Source organism: Vidua chalybeata, chromosome 1 (genome assembly GCF_026979565.1).
Source record: "Vidua chalybeata isolate OUT-0048 chromosome 1, bVidCha1 merged haplotype, whole genome shotgun sequence".
Taxonomy (NCBI): domain Eukaryota; kingdom Metazoa; phylum Chordata; class Aves; order Passeriformes; family Viduidae; genus Vidua; species Vidua chalybeata.
In genome coordinates this window covers 63,990,209-64,014,611 of record NC_071530.1, presented here as the reverse complement: position 1 = coordinate 64,014,611, position 24,403 = coordinate 63,990,209, and the positions used below count along the sequence as shown (strand labels likewise).

At 36.6% G+C, this 24,403-nt stretch overlaps 1 protein-coding gene across 2 annotated transcripts in view; it reads left to right on the top strand.

The window, feature by feature from the left end:
- The window catches only part of DTNBP1 (dystrobrevin binding protein 1), a 63,392-nt gene that overhangs the window by 23,149 nt on the left and 15,840 nt on the right, over positions 1-24,403 (top strand). For both annotated transcript variants that reach the window (XM_053967083.1, XM_053967075.1), the window contains exon 7: positions 4,223-4,245. In XM_053967083.1, coding sequence (XP_053823058.1) covers positions 4,223-4,245 — 23 coding nt within the window. The remainder of the gene's footprint in view (positions 1-4,222; positions 4,246-24,403) is intronic.

Sequence of the window (24,403 nt, the reverse complement as noted above, 5' to 3'; positions counted from 1 at the left end):
TAAATATGTTTTTGTAAATAGTATTTACAGCTCAACATTTATTAACACGTATAATTGTGAAATCTTTCAAATTTAATCCTCAATTTTTAGCATTCCTATGCTGTCTTGATACTGCCTTTTGTTTATATATTAGTCTAGTAGTTGGAGTTTACTGACTGTTACTTTTAGAGCTCGTGTTATAAAATTGTTCCTGACATTAATTTAGGACTTTGTTGCTTTCTTATCTGCTTGTTTTCTTCTCGAAGATCATGTATGAAATTCTATCAATTCTGACTGGTGGCATCTTTGTAAGGAATGTGGTGTTTCTGTAGTCTACTAGGTATTTAACTGGATTCCTTGATGTTTAGTTACACTTAGGAAATTGATCTTAATGTTACAGCCTTTTGCAAGATACAGTAGAACCTGAGATTTTTTTTCTTATTGTTGCTGAACAAATTAGTTTCCCTTTGATCTCAGTAACTTAATGCACGATAGTTTTGCCTCTGGGTTCTCCCATATTCTGATTTCTAGATTGATTTTTGTTTGTCAGTGATACCAGCACAGTCTTGCTAGTTGCTTGTTTTCTGCTCAGTGGCTAGAGCAGGGTTAATCCAACAATGCAATGAAAAACCTGAGGGGTATGGTAAGGTCCTTGGGAATTTGTATCTGCCTTCTAACTAGATTGTAACTCTAACTGGTCGTGTCAGTTACCCTGTGGGACAAGTTATATATTGTAGATAGTATGTTTCACCTGTTTAGGTTTTCTCACCACAAACCCCGAATCTTAATTTTTCTATAAATGAAGAAGTGGAGACCACTGACAGCATCATCATTAGAACATTCCAGGTATCTTAAGAACTGGTGACTGAGTTTGACATGTACAAAATTTCAAAAAGTAATTAAATGGCCCCCCCATCCCCCTCCCCTCCCCACCCCCATCTATTAATCTTATTTTATGAAAACAAGAAACTGGAAAGGCAGGGATTAACACTATTGCCTATATCTGTGGCCAGATAGTTTTCGTGGATATAACTTCAGTGTCAGTGGAGCCTGTACAGCCTCTTGCCTCTCAGGAAAGGATCTGGGATTTGTAAATTGCTCTGCATACAGAACAAGATTACTTTTGAAGTGTCTCCATGCCTTTATAGTCTGATTATGTTAGACTTTAGTCTGTTATTTTAGCCTTTTTTTCTTGCTCAGAGGTGCTGAACTTCGTCTTTCACTGAAAAGAGCTATTTATATTATAATGTGCCTCCTAATTCAGTCCTTTCTTCTGAAAGCTGACTGTTAACTATGAAAAGGTAAAATGTATTCTTATATGAGTAACTAGCCAGTTTTTTTGTCAGTAACCTAAAATTTAGTAGCTGAAGAGCATATAGTCAGATGTCAGGTAGTTGCATTGATCAGTGGTCGGACTCAGCATGGGAGCTCCTTTAATCCTGGACAGAGGTTGAGCAGCTCATGCTGGTCTTCAAGAGCCTTCATGTGTAGCGAGGCCAGATACAAGGCAGGTGTGTGTTTTCCTTGTAATAGTAGTGGAAAGGGTTATCTCATCCATCTGTGAAGTGCATGAATGTTCATTTGGATGAAAACTCTTTAAAATCCAGGAGCATTTCCCTATGGAGGGCTTTCAATTGCCTTACATGTTTCCTCCTGCTTGTCTTTTAACCTTGCTTTGAAGGCCACTTTTCGAAAACTGCTTTCAATTTAATCCATTTTATTACTCTCACAAATTGCTGTTTCTTTACATTGTCTGTGTTCCAAATATGAAGTTCAATTGTTAATGTGAGGTCAGTGTATTCTGCAGATGACTTTTTGTCTCTAGACTCTTAGAGAAGACATAGGCAGTATCTTCCTTCTGGCAGTTTATCAGTAAATACAAAAACATTTATTTACTTGTAAAGGGGAGAAGTGTAATACTCTATTATACGTTTTTCTCTGTACATCAGTGCCAGGTCTTCATTACCCAACTAGAAAATGTACTGATATACTTTTAAGCCATTTGTTTTTCCAATGTCATCACAAGTCAGTTTCCTTTCCACTTCTCAGTTTAGTGTCATGTTCTTACCAAAGCTGACGGTAAATGAGATTAAAGATTAAAATTTTTAAACTTACAAGTTTTTATTTGGATAATTTGACTTAATAAATTAAAAAAAAAAATCTTCCATGCTGCTTATGCTTAACATGGTTTCAATAAGCATGTACTTTTATTATATATTTCTAAATAGAAGTTTTATTGACAGTCTTGTGAGAAACCACAAGATATGATTAATTCATGCAATATAAAATATAAAATCTTCAGTCTCTGGGTCTGAATTGGTATGAGGATACTAGGAAATACAGATCCTTAAATTTCAAATCTGTATTTTTACTGTATGCTAATCACAGATACTTTTAATTTTTCTGGGGGAAAAAAGTTTTTGTCAGATACTAATTTCCAACTTTCTTAATGGTAAAGATGTATATGGATATAGGGACAATATCGTAGTGCATCTCAACCCTAAAAATATTGATGGATTTTGAAAAGGAAAATTGTGGGGGATTAGACAAAATGAGTGATTGCCACTTGATTACCTTATTACCATCTTGTTTACTAACCTCTTTCAACACAATGGCAGTAATTGTTTTCTCTTTCCTTTTGTAGACAAGTAAATCTCCTGATTTGAGGTGCAAGTAATGTAGTTTTTCCCCCTCTTACTTTCACAAGATATTTTCTTCAGTAAGGTTTTGTTTCAGTCCATGGAAAACAAGCGTTTCCTGTGATTGTTGTTTCCTCAACTACTCTGCCATGATTAAAAAATGAGGGCAACTTGTGAGAATTTTGTAACTCTATTTTAGAGTATACAGGGTAGGAAAATTTTATTTGGATATGAGCCTGCAAATAACAAGTATTGTAAAGTAGCTTTTTTTCTCTGGTATAAAAGGGAGAAACTAGCTTGGGAAAGGGATGGAGGAGAAGCAGGAAAGGAAATAGATAGTCACAGGAAGTTGCAACTAATAGAATTCTTTACTGTGAATCACACTCCAGCTTATTTCCTGGTAAAGCACCCATTCTTTCAAAAACCTGTATTTAACTTTTGGTGACAAAAGTGGGATGTTCTCTGAAAATGTGGAGGTAAACACATTCTCTTGCTTCTTTTAGAATACTTTGGCCTGCTTAGAGAATAATTTTTTTCAACTTTGAGTTTTGTCTGTACTTGATGCAAGGATATATGCTGAATTGCTGAATCTGTTAAGGGGTAAAGGGATTTACTATGGTATGTATTGTGAAACAGTGTCTCTGGTAGGTGACTGAGGAGTGCTTTCGTCAGTGGATAGAGAATATAATCATTTATCTGGACAATTGTGAATTCAGTCTTTAATTTATTTTTCTTACAGTCACTTTTGCTTCAGAATTCAACTAGGCATTCTGCAAGGTGCAGACTGAAAAAATGTTTGATGTAAATGAGTGTTTTTTAAGGCCAGCATTCTGCCTTATCTCAGTTATTACATTGATTCTTCTTTAGCCTTTAAATTCATGATGAATCATGAATCATTGTAGTAATGACAATTGGAGCATTTTGCAATTTCTTTAAAACAGAAGATATTTCTGCTCATTTTATAGCCTCTGCATTCACAATTGCATAACTACTAAAAGTGGAAAGTGGCCTGATATGAAGGCAAAAATGATATTATTATCACCTTTTTCTTAATTTCTTAGCTTTCTGGTGCATGAGTACTTGTGGGTTATCTGTCATATTCCATACTTGAAAATCCTCTCCTCTGAGGAATGTCACTGTATGTCTCTTTGCCTTTCTGTTTTAACAGAGTGATATTGTCAAAATTTTCTGCTTCATTGTTGCCAAGATTTGTTTGAATAGCATTGGTAAAAATGGGACACAAATTGTTATTCACTGTGCTGTAAATTGGTAAATCTCTCTAAGCAAAGGATGCTTTAGTAACTAAAGCCTTAAGAAGTCTTGGTTATTTTTGGAGCAGTGTATGTGGAAATTATGTAGCTAGATATAAATGTGCTATATTTGTATAATTGTACATTTTTATAAAGAGATGGTGGCCTAAGTTATAAACAGGTTGATTTTGTTTGCTTTAGATAAACACGTGTAGTAGTATTACCCTTATATATGATGACAGTCAAATTCTTTGATTTTTGTCTTTTAGTGAGTCTTAAAGCATGTAAAATAAATCCTGTAGTTCTACATGGGGTGTTTCTAATTATTTTTTTAATTCTGCTCTTCTCCAACAGGAAGGAACTTGAGACATTCAAAGGTAAATTCTATTTTTATTTTCTACTTAAATGTTTGTAAGAGTTATGGTAATTTGTGTATTAAGTGAAACTAGGAAGGAACTTTTGCCCTTCTACATTTGACAGTGTTAATTTTATGTTGACCCAGCAGGGTGTGTGCTTTTCATTTTACCTCTTCTTGCTACTGTTTTCTTTGAGAGAGTAGTAAGTGTAGGGAGAACACAGATATTTTGTTGTCTTATGTAGGTTTCAGAGATTCCCTTACCTAATTCAAGCCTTTCCTTTGGTGTTCAGTTTTTAAGGGCTTTGTTTTCAACTAGTTGATGTCTTTTTCAGCACTGATATATTTTTGGCATGTGTTGCAGGCTGTTATATGTTAGGGTTTTGTCTGGCTGTTTCCAGGGAATTTTCACAGTATTATGCAAATTTAATTTTTATAGTTCAACTTGCTGGAGATACTTGATGATAGATACAAATATTTGTCCAATATATGATGTAATGGCTGGAAACTGTCATGTACTATTGCTTTGTCTCTATTACACAGATGGAACACAGTCCCATTTTCAGGAAATCCTAAATTGGGGCTTACTCTACCTACTGACGTTAATGTTTGATCGCCTTGAGACTTGCTATTATCTCTGACTGTGGGTTTGGTACTCATATTTATGAGAATGAAGTCGGGTGTATTGACTTATGTCAATCAATTGTCTCTTGAAATTGAAAGGAGGGACAGAAATTTCTATCAGCTGCATTCCTTTGCCTTTTCAGTTCATTACTGAAAGTTCATCTTTGTGATGCTGCAAAAGGAAAATAACACTTACAGTAACAGATAAGCAACACAGATTATGTAAAATGTCACTTTTTCTGTAATTTACCAAACCAACCCTTTTGTTGATTGATTTGACAGCTTTCAACATAAAGCAACTCAATACAAAATGGAAGGCTCCTTTTGATCCAAAGCAAGGCAGCTACCAGGTAGTACCTGGTGCTTGTGAGAACAGTGAATCCTGGCTTTTTGTTTGCATTGATCAGGTGTTCTAAGTGAGTTTCTGGAAGCCAGAAGAATGGTTTCCAAAGTAATTTCTCTCTATGCCCCTTGTTGTTTCAATAGACTTTAACGTTACTTGACAGTAAGTATTTTACAAAGACAATTATTTTGATGGAAGAGGAACGTGCTAGCTGTGTATTGACCTTGAAATTTATACCAAACCAAGCAACTGGTTCTGTAATGGATACAGATTTCCAATACTAGTTATGAAAGACTGGTCTTAGTAGCCAAGAGAAGGCTAGATAAGCATAGAGGGATGCATCATGGAAAATGGATATTAAACATCTCTCAGCCTAATTTGTGTGCATTTTTGTACAGTGAACTGGTGGACAAGCTTGTACCTGACAGAAGAGAGGGGAATAATAGCTAAGAAAATTTCAAGAATGGTCTTGTCAAGCAAGTGTAATTCCTTTCTAGAAGATGACAACAAGAAAGTTTAAAATAAACAATAGATTCAGTGTTTTGATTTTGGCAACAACTTTCACTCTTTTGTCTGACATTTCCCAGGAGATTGGGATTAAACTACCGAAAATCCAGGTGCTCAACTGATTGAAAATACATGCTTGGAAGAAATATTCTTGGGTTTCTGACTTACTAAGTTCTCAGATCTTGGAATTTTAGTTGTCAACTTGGATTGTGAAGTAGAGGTATTCGTTATATTGGCTTCAGTCAGTCTTTTTCTGGCCTTTTGGAACTTACATTAGTATCTGGCATATCTTTCATCAGCTGGAAATAGGGAGAGTAGGAGATTCCTAGTTGTGAAGGATTCTTTACATAATGGCAGATGTTTCGGTTCTAGGACAGCTTTGTCCAGTCTAATTCGGGGCTCCTACTTGGGTTTTCTGGTTTGAGCTGCTTCCAGGGCTCACTAGATTTTGTCAAAAATGATCTGTCATTTGGTTGGCTTAGTTCTGGTTGATGAAGCATACTGAGATCACTCTGTGGATGTCCATAGGAATCCTGTCACAGAGGAAGGAAAAAGGCAGCAGCAAGGGCAAGCAGTGTGTCCTAAGTTAACAGCCTAACACTGTAATCTAAAAAGCAAAAGAAGCTCTGAAAAGTTGGTTCCAACTGAAACATGTTAAGTAGTTGAGTAGATGGTTCTTTATGTTTTAATATTGCAAGTATAGACTACATCCTCAACTAATTTATCTTTGCATAACTTTCCAGAGTGAAATGTTTTCCTCAGCATTCTGTTCATTAAATAACTAGTTCAGGGTCTAAAAAAGAACTGTTTAAAATATCTTCCTATACACTTGCATCTTTTAATGCATTTGCACTTGAAATCATTGTACATAAAAATCTGTTCCAATGGAAAACCTTGAAATGCCATTTTTTTATAATAGTAACTTGTTACTTGTGAATTTGAACACCATATGCTAAAAAGTAATAGCTTCCAGGATATAAGGATGGTAAATGTCTTGCATAAAAATATCTTTCATAAAGATACAAGATCATTCTTTCTGAATATGCAGAAATTAAAGTACCACAAAAAAAAATCCTTCCATATATTTTCTAGAAGGGTTAAAAGAGAGTTGTATGCACTTTTTTCAGTATCCAGATACAACTTTCATTTTCACCAGTGATGAGTTCTTATGCCTTGCTCAGGATAGAAAGTAAGTTGTACAGGAGTTAAGAAACTGAATGGTCTAGTCTGAGATTCAAATTAGCATAGCACTAGAAACTTGAATGCTGTAATGCATCCTATCAATTGCACAATGAACACAGGAAAAAAATGCAAATTTTATATTGGCACTGAACCTGAGAGTGCAGATGTGACTCACAAGGTGAATAGCTTCACAGACCTCTCAGATCTATTTTAAAACTTTACTTCCCTGGAGTTTTGTGGATGTGTAAATACAAATAGGTGCATAGGTGTAGTCAGTAAATTTGTGAAATCTTCAAATGTCTGTAACCTTAAAACATGTTAAGTGCCCTTGATATATATCTAGTATTTATTTATTTTAATATTGAAGCAAAATCTACACAACTGAGAAATTGAATTGTTCCTGGTTTCATTTACAGCTTCTCACTGTGTGTGCCAAAGTACAAAATGGTAATTCATTGATCATTTAAGTATATTTTTTGAAGATACTAGGGGTCATCCAGGAGGGGCCCTAACAAGGAATGTATATATGCCAGGTTGCAGCATTGAAAAGTTTTGAGAATCGACTAACTCAGTTAATACCTTTAAGGAGCATAAGAATAAATAAGACTGTAATATTACTTTAAGAAATTATGAATTATTTTTGTATTTGTCAATGTTTTAGAAATTTTTTTTCTGCCATTTTCATGTTGTTATTGCAGATTGTACTCTATTTCATTGTGAGGAATAGATTTTACTATTCCTCCTTTTGCTTTAAGACTTATTTTTACAGGACCAGACATTCTCCTTTGTTGTTTGCTGTACCCACACTGTGCAGGAGCAGGACAAACCTTTCCAGTCTCTCTTCTTTCAACCACAAGGGTTTTCTCTTACAGAGTAATTGAAATTGATTATTATTTAATAATCTGTGATGCTGAGAAAGTGAAAGTTATAAGCTTTCCTGCTTTTTTGTGTTAAACATCTCTCTCTGAAGTAGGCAGGGCATGAGTATGTGATGCCTTTGTCGACACTGCTGCAGCACTGGCATTTGTGTATGTGAAGTATGAGGACAGAACATCTCAAAGCTTGTCCAGTTCCATATCTTTTTTTTTAGTACTTTGTTACAGAGGTCTTTGCTATAAAAGATGATGGTTTTATGAATTGGAAAACATTGGTGTGCCATATGGAGTAGCCTGCAAGTTTCCTTCTAGCTTGCACCAATTTCAGTCTTGGGAGAACTGCTTGTAGGAACTGGCTTATGCTCTGTGCTGTCCTGTCTTGGCTGACACTCAGAAAGATGCTAAAAAAAAGTGTTCTGTTGTGAATCTTGGTAATTTCTTGCAATAGTAGAGTTTAGTTTAGTTGATATTTGTGTGTGGTTTTGATTTTAGTATTTGAGGGGTTGTGCTCTTGCATCGTTTAGGAAGGTATCATTTTCATTTTACAGCTGAGAATCTGGAAATTTGATAGCACATATGTGGTTATTTGCTCTGATACTTGAAACCTAGTGCATTTAGGACTGCACTGAGATTTCAAATCATTCCATCATCCTTCTAGGCACAACATACCATTTTTTAATTTAATTGTTTCTTTTTTTGAGTTAACATTTCTTTAGTTCCAGAGCAGCCAGGATTGTGTAGTAAATAGTTACAGAATACTGTTAATTTCATTAGAAGATGGAAGAGTGGAGCAGATAATGGAGTAGGTAATCTGCAGTGAGAAAGTAGGGGAAAAAAATAAAAGTTGTAAAAGTAGTAGAATTGCACAATGGTAATAACATATGCTGTTGAGTTTACTTCTAATTTATCCAAATAGGAACTATATACATGTTAGATTTCAAAATTGTTTGCAAAAGTCTCTTTTAATAAAAAGTTCAGGATGAAACGTTTTGAGTTCATTTCTGGAAAGAGAACTAAAGCACTAGAGGCTGTTTGGAGATCAGCAACACAGCACTTTTGGACAATGAAAGGTGGCAGCAACTTTGCAAGGGCAAATACACACATGGCTTTGGCTACTGAGTCATGCATATTTCTAAGCTTTAACAGGATTAGTTTGATTCGAGCTCAGGGAAACGGGTCATATGACAATTTTCAGCACTTCTGTTTACAATACAACAAAATATGTTTTCAGCCTTTTGAAGCAGAGGTCTCTTCCAAACAAGGCCAGATAAGTTTTAAGAACTTTATCAAAATATTCCTTGGGAAACTGACCTCTGAAGTAAAGAGGTGTTTTTTCTTGCTTTTGCCTTCAAGGTTAAGTCATTGGGTCACATTTGACATGCACATTTTTTGCCATCCCTATTCATGCATCTAAGATGCTGCTGTTGAAATTGCAGTTTTCCAGTCCTTTTATCAGGAGCTTAAATATGTTTATATCCAAACTTTAATTTCCAGACTTTCGCTGTTCCCTCTTCTAAGAGCACACAATATTTGGAGCAGTCTGTTGACTCCTTCTCTTTGTTTGCCATTTTTTAAAAATCTACCTACTGTAACAAATAGTATGTCAAACTTTTTTTTTTTTCATCCAGTCTAGGGATCCTCTTTATTGTGCTGTGTTCTGATGGCTTTCAAAATAAAACTCCTTTTTCCTACTCTTCATATTGCCTTCCAGGTGCATAAGTAATATGCAGTGGAGGTCTTTACAGCTCATGGTTGACAAAGCTCATAAATTCAATGGCGTAGCTACTCTTGAAGTTGAGCTGTCATTTTGAGCACATAATCCTGTATGTTTCTTCTGAGCAAGAGTAAGGTGACATTGTGGTAGAAATTAATTCCAGCCACATGGAGTTCAATTACTTTAACGTTTCTGTGGTCCAAAATTTCAATATTTAAACCTTGTAGCACAGACAACTCTTGCTTTGTCACACCAGAAAACAGTTGGGAGAGGATTGCTTAATTCTTTTTTAACAAAGCTCAAATGGAATTAGAATTGCAGGTTGATATTCAGATATCAGGGCTTTTCCTCATTATTTTGCTATGAGGTGAAAATATCCTGGTAGATTTCTAGCTAATACTGTGTTTTACTAGCTTCTTTCCCATCCAGGCTATGGAAGGAGACTTGCAACTTTGGATGCTCTGTGTTGTTTGTAGCAAGAATGGACCAAGACTCTCATATATGATAACCATTCTCTAGGGAACAGAAAGACTTGAGTATTGGGCACTTCTGGTCAAACCTTTAGTGAAAGGCAAATAAGGTTTAACTACTTTAAATCTTCCATTTTAGTGTAATAGGGTGAGACAGGTGGAGGAGGAAACAAGATTCTGAAGTGTCCTTACAGCTACCTTGCTTTTCATTTTACTTTTTATGTTTTCAAGTTTGCAGACTCTTGCATCTATTTAACATTTTTACAGTTTCTAGGTTTGTATCTAGCTTTTTGTATCTTCTATTTTTGCTCCTTTTTTGCCTTCCTTGAAATGGTATGGCCTTAAAATCAAGCCTTTTAAAAAATAGTGATTTTGTTTTAAAATCCTTTTAAACAGAGGACTTTAAGGAAGGTTCACTCTTGGTCTTTCACTGGTTTCAGTCCTCCCCAGTAAATAATTGAATCTTTATACATCTGGGCAGATATTACCAACACTGAAATATATGTATGAGCTTTCAAATGTACATTTCTGTAGCCCACAGCTGGATAGTGACGAGTTGCACACATCTGATTCTGTTTGGCTGAGTCATCAAACTTCATGGCATACTTTAAGAACTTGTCCTATCTATGAATACATACCCAGGAACAGGGGAAACTTTCAGTTTCCTGTGATAATACACAAAAGCAATTGATTGCCTCGTGCTGACCCTCTGAACGTGACTTTGTTCTCAATTGGCAACACAAATTGAGCATGAGGTGTAATTGAAAATGTATTAGCTGCCTTTGCCAAGGCATCAAAACATTTGCTGGATTAAGTATTAAGACTGGGAGTGAAGCAAACTATAATGGATAATATCTTGTGTACGCATTTATTTTGCAGATGACTGGAAAGAAATTTATCTAATATGTTACTAAGCATCAAGTCTTCAGGACAGATCATATTTTCTATACAAGAAATAGAATTTACATTTCAATGTAAGAGGAAAAGTATGGGAGGTTTGGCATATTTCAACTGTAGAAATAAAATTATCTACAATTCTACCTTTGATTACTACATCAGAAAGCCCATTTTCATGCTGCTTTGCCCAAAGGAGGCTGCATTGTCAACTAACTCAGTATATAATGGTTTGGGCTGAAAGGGACCTTGAAGATCATCTATTTCCAACTCCTCTGCTATGGCTAGGGTGCCACTCGCTAAATCAGGTTGCTCAGAACCCCATCCAACCTGGCCTTGAAAACTTCCAGGGATGAGCATCCACAACCTCTCTGGCCAACCCGTGCCAGTACCTCACCACCCACTGGCAGTAAGTAAAGAATTTCTTCCTAACATCTAATCTAAACCTGCACTCTTTCATTTTAAATCCATTGCCCCTTGTCCTGTCACTATCTGCCCATAAAAAAAGTCCTTCTGCCTCCTTTTTATAAGCCCCCTTAAGGCCACGGTGAGGTCTCTCCAAAGTCATCTTTTCTCCAAACTGAAAAACCCCAGCTCTTAATAATTTGATATGCTGAGGAATTATTTCCTTTTGCTCATTTTTTAATAGTTTTCAGCTGGTGAGGTGAAAACAAAAAGCTTTTCTTGGTAGTGTCAATACACCCTTGGGTGGATCTTAGTGATAAAATGGTGTTCATTACTAAGGTGGTTATATATTGGAAAAAGGCCTGAATTTTCAAAGCTGTAAATAGGGACTAAAGTTTCTAAAGGAAGTTTCAAAAGGCTGCTATAGAGAGACCAGACTATTTATGGGCAAACTAGATAGATTTCCTTGGAATAAATAGTGTGTCCTGTTGTAGCTTGGCTGACCAAAGATAAGTTTTGGTTTGTTACTTCTATCCTAAACCACTTCTGGTTTAATGCTTTAAATGCCTTTTTTCTTGTTTGTTTGGGTTTGTTTTTTTTGTGGGGTTTTTTGGTGGGTTTTTTTTTTTTTTTGTTTGTTTTTGGGTTTTTTTGGGTTTTTTTTGTTTTGTTTTGGTTTTTTTTTGGGTTTTTTTGTTTTGGTTTTCTGTTGTTGTTTTGTTTGTTCTGTGTTTGGCTGTAATGTAATTTATGTTGCAGATTTGATAGTGCAGTTTGTAGCCTCCATGCTCAACTAGATTTCAGGATTTTGGATGATGGCTGTCACCTGAAAGTACTATTCAGACAATGAATTAGCATAACCCATAGAGAGCTGACGTTACTGATACTTCTGAAACCTTGTGCTTATTTGGATTTTTCTAATGGTAATTCTGACTGGGTAAGAGTGAAGAGCAGGAACCTTCCTTTCTATTAAATTCTGCTTCATCTACAAATATTTTTGGAGAATCTTGTAGGTTTTATTTCATGAGACATCCATATGCCCTCTTGTCTTTGCATTGCATTTTGAGGGGGCTGGTTTATCCTCCCAACAAATTTTAATAGTGATGCATTTATGTAGTTCTCTCTTTTTTTCCTTGATTCCTACTCTCTTTGTAATCTAGTATTGCACTGAGTCAAAAGCCCCTTCAGAGGTCAGATGTATCACGACAAATTTGGCATCACTGCAGCTTAAAATAAGATGCCTCATGGGTGTGCAGATACAGCTCCTGTTGGCTGTGGTGGAAGTTTACTCTGTGCTGGAATCAGTCTTGCAGAATCCTGGTTTTCTGAGGAGTGGAGGAGGCCAGGGTAGCAATAGGGATTTTCTTCAGCCATTGCCAGGGTGAATAGCAAACTGTGTAGATAATAGGAAACAATTTCATGGGAACATAAGTCCCGTCATACTCGTTTTATGTAGAACAGAAAATATTTAAAGGTGTAATATTTTAATTTTCTCTAATGCTTAAATGACTGATGTGGAAAAAAATAGAAGTTGATTCTGTCTACAGCTCTAACTTGAATTCATCCTTTAATTACTGAAGTCCAGACTGAAGCAGGATTATCTCACGATTATTATTATTCTTTTAATCTTTCACATCGATATTTTTAGTGTTATTTCCACCAGTTAAACCCAAGTTTTGTAGGCCAAACATTCTGGATATTTTTATTTTTAATTATGTTGATTGGAGAAGTATTTGTAATATAATTGCCTTTTGTCCCTACTCTGTATTTTGATAATTGTCACAGAGAAGGTTTGCTAAATGTGATCTTTTTAAGTAAAAGAAAGGAATTGCTATGGCTAGTCTGGTTTCTGACAACACTGTGCACCCTCCTAAACTGAAGAGGCAACGTGTGCCAGTGTTCCCAATTCTGAGGAATGCCTTACTGTTTTTGAACATAAATACACTGTTGTGTAACTGCAGCATCAGCAGAGCCAAAGATTCTCAGTCATATGCTGTTGCTGTATTTTTTTTTCTCAACTGCATAACCTTTTTTTTTGTTTTTGATGAAAATGTAGCATAGATATATAATACAGAAAATACAGTTTTCAGTGTTCTCATTTATTTTAAAATCACATCCAAGGCTTTTAATATTTTATGTGTGAAGTAAGAATAGTATGTAATCTGGTTTGTGGGGTATCTGAGCTAAGCCATGTTAAGGAAAGGCACTTTAAGGGGTGAGCCTTGCGAGCAGTGCCTAATTAAAAAAAGAATTCAGAACCTTTCTGTACCTTTCTCCTTGCTCCTGAATAATTTGCAGACGCTTCCAGCTCTCTGCCAAATAAACACATGCTGTAGCTGCGTGTCATCAGATTATATCCCACTGGGAAGATTACAGTCTCTGCAGCACCCCTTGGTTCAGCAGCGTGTGGTATCTTCCCAAATACATGCCTGCGTTTCTGGTGGAGCCCAGCTGCTGGGAGCTTGTGCTCAGGTTCTGGGGAGGCACTGAGTTGAAGTATCCATGTGTGTGCAGCTGCATCTGCGTGCGAGTGGCCCATCGGAAACTGCCCGTCGCGGTACCACTGCTTTGAAAAAGCAGCCTTCTGGCAAAGGTCTTTGTTCTGCATCAGTGAAGATGCACATCAGTGGGGCTGCTTGGTAACTGGAGCTTTCACTTGACCAGTGCTGGCTTTCTTTTTACTTGCTTATTTCTTACTGCCATGTCATCTCCAGGAGGCACTGAGAATACTCAGAAGAATTCACGTAGGTGGAACTTTATTATCATCTTTGTTATTTGTCGCCTTAACTTGCCAAGCTAATGTAAAATGCAAAATGAAATTAAAGTTAGCTTTATTAATTTCCCCAGTTACCACCTTTGCCTGATTTGCAAAGGGTGTGCTGTAAATGGCAGGTTAATTATCAACTTGATTTAGCAAATTGGAAAGAAATGGTGACTTAATGTCTATTTTTTCAGGGCTTTTGTTTATTGCTTTGCTTTTGTCTGTCGCTTTGCATTATTGTCAAGGTAATATTAATCAGAATTAGTAAAAGAATTCAAATACGCAGATATCTTGTTAGCTAAAATTCAAGCAGGCGTGTCTAAGGGTGGGGTGACACTAGATGATGAGAGGAGACAGAGAATTATCTGAAGATAAAGCCAAGAATAAAAAAATAGAGCAGTGAATGCTAGCATGGATAGTCATGCTAATTTCCTTTAGATAAATAAAACAATAAGTACATTTTAAAGGTATATTTTAAACAAAGCAGCTAATGCTATTTACATCCATATAAGCCCCTTTTATCATATGAAACCATGTTCTTAATCATGCAACCAATAACATTTTTATGCTGTTAATTTGTAAGTAATGGTGTTTAGAACTGTGCACTAATTGAAGTAGAAATAAAAAGTAGATTTCTACTCTGATTATTTTTATATTTTTTTACATAACCACTGGAAGAGTTTTTTTTCTGTTACCATTCACATGGATTTTTTTTTTTCAGTGGATGTCCAGGACTAAAAGATATGAGTAAAGGGAACTATTTGCTATTTTAGTAACCTGTTGGAGCATGCCTTTTTCAAGGCTCTGCCTCTGAGTTGTAATTTTGACCACTAAAGTTGATATTTGCATTGAATAATTATTTAAAGTTGAATATTTTGTTTTAAGCAATTCATCTGATATGGGTGAACTCTTAACATTTGTGTTGATCAGAAATACTTAACTTGTAAAAATACTTGTTTTCCATAAGTCTAGTCATATCAATTGATTGCTTACTTAAAGATGGTAAAATTTACCGTCTGTTCCACTACATGCGGTGTGACCACTGTGAACTCAAAATTGTACACATAGATAGTCATGCTAATTTATAGCTATATATACTGCTAATAACCAGCAGTGTGTATATATATATATATACTGCTGGTATAATCCGTTTTGTATTCTTAACTAGCTGGTGTATATTGGCAAAAGTTATCCCTCTTTACTTGTTCTTGTTTACTTATTCTTTGTTTGTGCTTGCAGTGGAAGTAAGGGCAAAGAGGGGCATAGCTGCAAGTATTTATTTTTTTCCTTATTTACCATCATATCTTGGACAGTAGAACAGCTTTTTTGTGTGGGGGGTGAGGGCCAACCTTGGAATTATATAAGGACTAGAATATGAGATTGGAGAATAGTTTGAAATCTAAGCCTTAGCAATATTACTCCCAGTACTTCTGGGAAGAGGTAGTAGAAAGTAGAAGCCTTAGTATGAACATTAATATTGGAAAGGTTAACACCTCTATGGTAACAGGATTATTCTAATTTTTTAAATCACATTTTCATCTCTAGCTTTGTGACAGAAAAAAAAGTAATGCAAGAGATATTTGTTGATAATCTCTTTGCTTACCTCCTATGTAGGCTATGGTTAATGACAGGTTAAAAAATACTCATACCTACTTTTAAACTCTCTAACAAGACCAGCTGTAGTATTTTTTGGGGTGCTGAAAGACCAAATGATGTAGGATCTTGCTGCCTGTGACTTTATCATGGTGCAAATGAATTTTTGGACAGTTGTATAATGACAGTATTCTTTCTTTTGGCATGCTGCTTCTATTTTATGTTAGAAATGTAACTGTGTAAATGCAGACATTTCATCAGTTTGATTTGTAACTAAATAAATCTACAGCAATAGAGTATACACTTTTTATGTTTCTCCAAATGATGCCATTTCTTTCTGTAGTGGTACTCTAAATATGATACTATTCTGGTTCTTATAATGTTCAAAAATAGTAGAATTGTTTTAAAAGCTGCAGTAGAAATAATTTATTCCTTCCTTATAGCAAGTTCTTACATAAATCTGAGCCCCGCCTTTCCCAGCAGTGTGCCATTAAACTACTTGTTCTGCTCAGGTTCCAGTGATGTGTGTGGATGGGTGAGGTGTGCATGTGAGCATGTAGGAATTCTGAATGCTTCTCGTCTCTTTTCAGTAAATGGAAAAAAATGTGGATATTTTGGTAAACTATTCTGCCCATTTTATTTGAGTGTTAGGTATGTCATGTGAAATTGTATCAAGGCAGTGGAGCTGAAACTGTAGGAACACAAATACAGTAGCTACAAGTATTGTAGCTTGTGTGGTGTCCTTTTTTCGGGATGTATCTGCTTTTACGGGTGACATATTGTGTACTAAAAATAGATATAAAAAATGTGAGCCAGTTTTAAAAATCAGCAGCACATTTTTATATGTACTTAATATTTCTAGATTGCATATTTCTAATAGAGTGTGTGAGTTAACACCAAAAGAGGTTAAGAGGCAGTTTTGACTTACACATTGTTTCATTTTTAATCACTTGGGTTACTCTGTGGATTAGGGTGAAATAAGAATCTTGTGGAGATGTCACTCAGCCCTTTTTTTCCTTTTACGTAGAAGGCAGCTAGTGCTATTTTGATGTTGCATAAGTGAGACTTGATCAAAACGTAGTTGGCTGTGTTTCATTTTAAATCAAACAGGAATGGTGCCATTTATAGGAATAAGTTTCTGTCTTAATTAGATGATTATATAATCACTCCAGACCTTGCACACCAGCATTTCCATTGACTCAGGAGGGCTTTGCCTTGATTATAATCTTAAATCCTCATAGGTTTCTTCTCTCTGGTTATTGAATATTAAACTGGAAGCCCATGCCTCATAGAGAAAACAACACTGAATACCACACTATTTATTTTCAGTTACCTTGTATGTTTACAAGGGTAGGAAGTGAAACTGGTGGTACTTGATAGGCTCAGGGTTTGCAGGTCACCAGTGATGTGGGAATTGCCATTTTGCTGACACAATGTCCTAAGCCTTTATTTTAAAGAGTACCATTGTCCATGTGGTTACTCTCAGGTGCAGGGTAGTTTCTGTCTCTTGATGGAGAGCAAGGGTCCTCAAGCAGGGCCTGCGGCTTCAGCTTCTGTCTCCACAAAACTGTGCGACTGGAAGCAATCTATCCACATTATGGGTTTTGGTGACACATGTATTTTTCTCCTTTTTGCTTCTTGGTACATATTTAGAGGATTGTGCTGCCAGTCATTAAGTGTCTGGCTCTTATTACAATTGAGCGTGTTTCCAATGCAAAGCTGTAGGAAAGCTGACAGAATAGAAAGCCAAGTCCTTGATTTTCAGCACATTTGGGAAGCCATAATGGGTGTGAATATGTCCACTAGTTGCAGGGTGGAAGTCTGGCAGAGATACATCTGTCTCTCTTTCTCATGCATGCTCTGTTCCTGTGTAGAGTTCAGGGTGCTTTTGTACTAATGAAGTTTTCTCCTGCATACTAGTGATTATTCAGTCTAATAAAATCCATGGAGTGAAAACTAATTTGGTATGTGAAGGAGCTGTGGACTAACTCTAGAACAGAAGAGAAAATAGAAAAGATTTTATCTAGCACAGACAAAAATAATAAATAGCAAACCAAAAAGTTTGGCAAGTGACGGGTTATTGAGTGAGAATGATTTAGGGGGAAAACAATCTCAATTATGAAGCCTCTTTTGAGAAATGAACTATTAGGATTAATTCAACTGTGAAGAGGGTAAATAACATTCAGGGATGGATCAATCATGAGATTTCCAGTGGACAGCTGCAAATGAGGTGTTAGAGAAACAATTGAGTTATAAGAGAGCTTATTTCACAAGATGCTAGGAGACTTGGCTTGCTTGACAGAGCAGGGGACATGGAGACTTCTACATGTAAACATATTGAAGGACTTAATATCAGGAAAAAGAAAAATTCCTGAAAGGCCAGGGTGAGTTGGACTGGGGAGTGCTGGGGAAGTTTTATATTAACTAGTATGCCACCAGCTACTTGTTAATTGTATAAATTGTTCCAGTATTAATTTAGCAAAGAGGCTTTCTTAAATCCAATAGGCATGAAAGTACTGTCTGCCTATATTGTGATACTGCTCAATTTTTTATTTTGTCTGGCATCAGTTGCTTTCTGCCCTATCATCATTGCCAAGTTACTGGGAAAAAGGAGCACAGGAGTTTCGAACGATACATCTGGAGTTCTGTGTCCAGTCTCATCTCCTCCTCGGAAGAAAGACAAGCAGCTCCTGGCGAGGATCCAGTGGATGATCACGAAGATAGTTAGAGGTCTGGAGCACCTCTCTTATGAGGAGAGACTGAGGGAGCTGGGCCTGTTTAGTCTGGAAAAAAAAAAGACTGAGAGAAGATCTCTTTAATGCATACAAATACCTCAGAGGCAGGTGCCAAGAGGATGGTGCCAGACTCTTTTCAGTGATGCCCAGCGACAGGATGAGGTGCAATGGCCATAAACTGAAACACAGGAAGTTCCACCTCAACATGAGGAAGAACTTCTTTACACTGAAGGTGGCAGAGCACTGGAATAGACTGCCCAGGGAGGTTTTGGAGTCTCCCTCTCTGAAGATACTCAAAACTACCTGGATGTGTTACTATGTCATCTGTTCTAGGTGACCCTGCCTTGGCAAGGGATTGGACCAGATGATCTCCAGAGGTCCCTTCCAACCCCAATCATTCTGTGATTCTACTGAAGTCTGTTGGTTTTCTGATTATTGTAATCTGCTGCTCTTCTGTCTACAGAGAGTGAGAATTAATAGCTCTGTGGTATAAATTTAGTCATTGATGACTAACCTGAAACTTTGTTATATAAATGTCAATTTTGCCATATTCTGCTAATTGGATCCGTGTTCCAGTGATGTCCTCACTTATCATTCTTAGTTGCTATTTTGATATAGAAGGCAATGTGGCATCTGTCTTGTTGGCAAAGGCTTCTGTAAAGAGTTCTGTATAAAGCCAAAGAATTATATGGAACCATTAACTTCACTTAAAAGGGCAAGACTGGGAAAAGAGTGGGGAAGGTTTTTGATTTTATCATTGCCTGAAAACTTAACCACATTTTGAGCACCAGTACAATTGGGACTTCCTCACAGAAGGTAGAAGCTCTAAATACCACTAACTAATGTTAAAAGTGAGCTGACCTCAAATTTAGTCTGATCATTTCAGTGATGAACATGCATACCTTTTCATGTTCTAAGAATAGGGGACAAGATAACATTTTATTAAAATGTTCGGGTTTTTCTTCATTTTTTAAAAAACTTCAGTTTAAAAACATCACTGTTTGTTAGGATTGCCTATTTGCTGTGGACAAAAATGCACTGGTTCACCCTTGTTTTTCAATTCCATGTAGTACGTGATATTTTCTGCTTTATGTTTTACTGAGCTCTGGGGAAAGTATTAGATAATTTGTGTAAGCATGAAGTTGCTGTACAATGTAGCATTTTTTTAGAAATGCCTTCCTTTTTTCTTTAACTACAAGTTGCTGACTTCCCTCTGCATTTGTAAATGGAGCATTAGTGGCCATCAGTGTGATCTCTTATGTCATGACCTAAAAAGAAAATTTAAAAGGCTGCTTTCCCTCCCTTCTCAAGTTCTGCATGATTGCCAGAACTTTGCATTAAAGCCCACAAGCAGTGGTACTAGGACAGTTTTTGCCTTGAAAGATAGGTGGAGTTACATGCTGATCACCGCACCAGCATCTTTGGCAGGATGGAGACAGATTTGCTCTGACAATATAATGCACTTTGCAAGCTTCTATTTTAAGAATTCTTTGTATTATGACTTTTTTAAGGCTATATTGAACAAGTATTTTCTTTCTTTTAAGAGTCTTACGCTTCTGGAGGCTCCAAGTTCATACAGACATTGTGTACCTAGACAAGTATTTTTCAGAGTACTTCTGATCACAACTCTTCCATATTTTATAGTTGAGCTACTTCATAGTGTTCTTTTGCCCTGTTACCTCTTGGGTAGGTGCAATCCAGTCTGTGAAACACCTGAGAACTGATTTCCTACAGGACTTTCATCACTCCATAAATATCTGGGAATAGTCTGCGAAGTCTTGGCTTCCTCGTTCATCCTCAGATGGGTGAAGTGAGGGCAGTGCAGGTGCCAAGGCATGTCCTTGTGCTCAACACACCTTGGATATGACCTCCAGATCTCTTCTTGAATAAGCAGGTAGCTCAGTTTCTGGGCTCTGACAGTTGCTCTCCTAGCACTGAATCACAGATACCATTTGTAATGGCTGAGTAGCTGAGTGGTTTGTATTTTGGGAGGCAGGGAAGCAGTGGTATTAATTTGCTGTGTCAGTTTATATAACCTTGGTGACTCAGTGGGTGCATATTATGCTTCCAGTACTGCTGATTTAACTAGTTGGCTGCTGTCCTCTCATATCTGTCAGGTCTGTTCCCATAGGTTAATAAAAGTGAAGAGTGAAATATGGTTGACTGTTTAGAACTTTTAAAGAATATTTTAACAAGAAGTTAATGTGTTCTGTAAATGAGACTTTGAAATGGGGTCTTTCCAAATAGAAAATCATCAGATCTGACCGATATTATTATAGGCTGCCTTACTGTAAATGTATGTTCTTCATTTTAATTTGCAGGTTTAAAAATAACATTTCTTGTTTTATTTTCTATATACATGCTATACATGCTTATAAAATGAAATCTCTTCCAGTCTTTTTTATTATGTTTTTTTCCCTAGGCTGAGTATCCTCATTCAGTTTGCTATTTAGAAAGCATTAAACAGGTATTAGAAAAAGCAGGCCATCAGACTTTAATAGCTGCTGATGTGATTACTGTTTTCACTTTTAAAAATGGATTATAATAGCAGTATGCAAGTATATAATGTCTGACCTATTTTGAATAGTAAATGGAAACTGCTACCTTGCAAACTTCTTCATCAAAATGAAATTTATTCTAGCCCTTTAATACTTCATATGTTCATATATGAAATTATTTGTACTATATTGGGTACAATGCATTTGTGTTTAGCCTGGAGAAAGAGAGGCTTGGGGGGACCTTATTGCTCCCCACAACTGCCTGAAAGGAGGTTGTGATGAGGTGAGAGTCAGTTTCTACTGCCAGGTAACAATTGACAAGAGAAAAGGAAATGGCCTCAAGTTGTAGCAGGGGAGAGGTTTAAATTGGATGTTGGGAAAAGTTTATTTGTGGAAAGGGTTGTCAAGCATTGAAACAGACTGCCCAGGGAAGTGGTTCAGTCATCTTCCACATGTTTGTGAATGCATGCCTGGAAGCACTCAAAAACGTGGATATGGCACTTGAGAACCTGGTTTAGTGGTGAACACGGTGGTGGTGCTTGGGTTGATGGTTGGACTTGAGCATCTTGGAGGTCTTTTCCAACCTTAACAATTCTATGATTCTGTATTTACCAGTCTTATTTTAAAAATACAGCATTGATGTATAATCAAGTGCCAGTGCTTTATTTTCTTCCTTTTTGACCAAGATATTAGGCTTGTTATGGTTAGATCTGTCTCTGATGCAGCCACTGTTTGATGTATATAGAAACACACGTATTGTCAAGGGAACTTGTTTAATGTGAAAAATAATTTAGAATTAATAATATCAGCAAGGATGTTTCAAAATAGGAGGCTTTTTAACCAAATGTCTACAGTTTTATAGAGCATGAAATTATAATAATGATGTTACTTTGATTCCTTATGCATGCTTCAGTTCTTATTAGCCTTGGATAGTCACTGTTAGAAACAGATTTAATGGTTTATAAGAGAACATCAAGAGGTTGAAGTTCAGTGCTTGCTGAACACATTGGTATAGTATTCATTCCATCCTAGAGAGAAAATGTATTCCAGCAGTACAGGAATGTTCTTGGTTCATTCCCATTCCCATCTCAAGCTTTGTTTATTATTTCAGGTATGTTTAGGAACTGATACTGAGGTGATTTGCCGGATGCTTTTCCTGATGTATTTGTCCTTGTATTGAAAGACCTCACAGTCTTTGTTTGTCATATTCCGCTGGTTTTGTTGTCACCCAAGCCCCAGGACAGATTAGATGGTTTCAGTGTTAGTCTTGTGAGGAGTTTTTTCTTTAAATTCTCTTCACTTATCCCACTTTGCCTATCTCTTTTGTGTTTTAAAAGGCATTCCAAAGTCTCTGGGCATCAAATGTTCAAACCCTCTGATATTGTTTGTAACCCACTTCCATTAAGTTTTATCTTTTACTTAAAAAATAAATTTTGGTCTTCATGAGTGTGAATGAAATTTTCCCTGCATGAAGCCAGTGAAATCAAATGTGGTGTCATCTGTTGTAATCTACAGCAGCAGTGAAGAGATGAGAAATATTCTGCCTAAAGTGCTTGAAAGCTTAGGTCTTAAAATTTGTAATTTTATTTCTATGTTAGTAACGAATAAAAATACTTTTGGTTGCTTTAAAAGAAGGCAGCAAATGTCTTTTGCCATGGAAGTCGGGCACTGTTGGGGCTGACAAAGCAGATGTAGGATGACAGGAAGAAAGAGAAGGAAACAGGGCAGATATAACGGTGGCCTGAAGGCAATGCTTTTTTCTCACTGTCATGCCAAATGTGTTGTGAACTAATAATTCATATTTAATAAAGCTCATATTGTGTTCTAATGATACCCTCCTCTAAAATTAGTTGATGTTCAGATTTCAAGCAGCACGTTATTCCAGCTTAGATGTGAAAGAGGAAAAATCAGACACTGAGTAGGATCAGTACACTTCTGCTTATAGTTTATTCTAATGCTTCACAAATTAGCATTTCCACTTCCTATTTTGGAATCAGTATGCAGTAGGGGCTCTTTGAATTGGTCCAGGTATGGTGGCTGTATCTGTTGGAGAGATTTAATGTGTGATTTTTGTGCTATGGAGAATGATACCTAGTAGAGAGGTGCTGTTTAGAGAAAGAGAGTGAGAGTTAAGAAATCTAACTTTTTCAGAGATCAGCTGCATGTTTGCCCTGTGGAGAAAGTGTGCAGGCATTTTGTGAGGTTTAAGGTTCTTGTGACTAATTAGTGCTAAATTACTCTGAAGAACAAAATCAAAAATTAGGTTAGCAAGGCCTTATACATATTCAGGAGTTAAGGAAAATATTATAAATTAAGTGTTCTGTATTTTTAGCTGGCCTGAAGGTGAATGTTCTTAAAGTGCTTACAAATGGCAGAAGTTGATTGACACAGATGTCGGGGAAATGAATTCCTCATTTTATTCTGTATTGCAGCACAGGCACAAGTCAGTGCTTGCTGTCCCAAAGTGTGGCAGGAGATGTGTGGTATCTCTGTGCTGGAAGAAAAGCAGGTGAGGGGAGGAAAAGCTGAGAGGGAGATTTCATACAGCTGTGTATATTGAAAAGAATCATCTCATAGGAAGTGTATTTTACAGGTTTCACTGTCCTAATTACACTGACTTCCCTCTTCAGTCAGCCCCCTTCTTTTTTCCCTTCCCCCTTGTAAGTGCTTTTATCAGCTTCCTGAATTTCTGCTTTTTATTCACTCCTCACTGTCACTTTGATGTCTGTGCATCCTTTAGGTGGATTTTCTTTGTTTGCTCAAATAAGAGACTGTATCCTAGGTGTCATCTGTCAGGTCGTTTTCACTGTAGGCATAGGGTTTAGTCACTGATGGTCACAAAGCAGGATGTGCTTCCTCACTCAAACCCAATTGTTCCTGCAGCCTCTTGGGATTTTGTCAGAGAAGCTTCAGTAGGGTCAGTTTTATTGTACTGGCTTTTTGTTTGTGGTGTTTGGTTTCGATAAGACAAAGCCTTCTCTGCCTCTTTTAAATTTCTTCCTCCCCGTTAGTATTGTTTTTTCTCCCCACAACTTGTTTAATCACTACCAGGCTGGAGAAATCCAGGATGAAGGATCATATCTCATTTTTTATCTCTTTTGAACAATTTGTCAGTTGCCCTTCTCCTCTCCCTCTGCCCCATCATCATTTCTCTTCCTTTGTATCTTCTTTCATATTTCTCGTGTTTAATGCTCCACTGAAGCATCAGTAACATCACCCACCTGCTCCACCCTCTCCCTTGCTTCATGGATGTCTCTCTTTTTGTTGCATATATTCATTGAGGTGTCAGGTCAAGCAACTGAGAGACCTAGGAATTTTTGTCCTGTTTTAGTGGTAACAATTCCTCCCAATGAAAAGCAGGTGTAAATCTGAACATCAGATAAGACAAAAGTCTTAGCTATTAATTGTGCTCTTCCTTTGAGGGTACAGGTGACCTGGTTAGTTATGTTAACCAGTGGAACTTGTCTAGATGTATTTAATCCTAATAAATTACTCTGATAATTTACATTAGTCTGTTTATTTCTATGCATTAAATTATTTATTTAAAATAATCTAATAATTATGTTAAGATCTTAGATA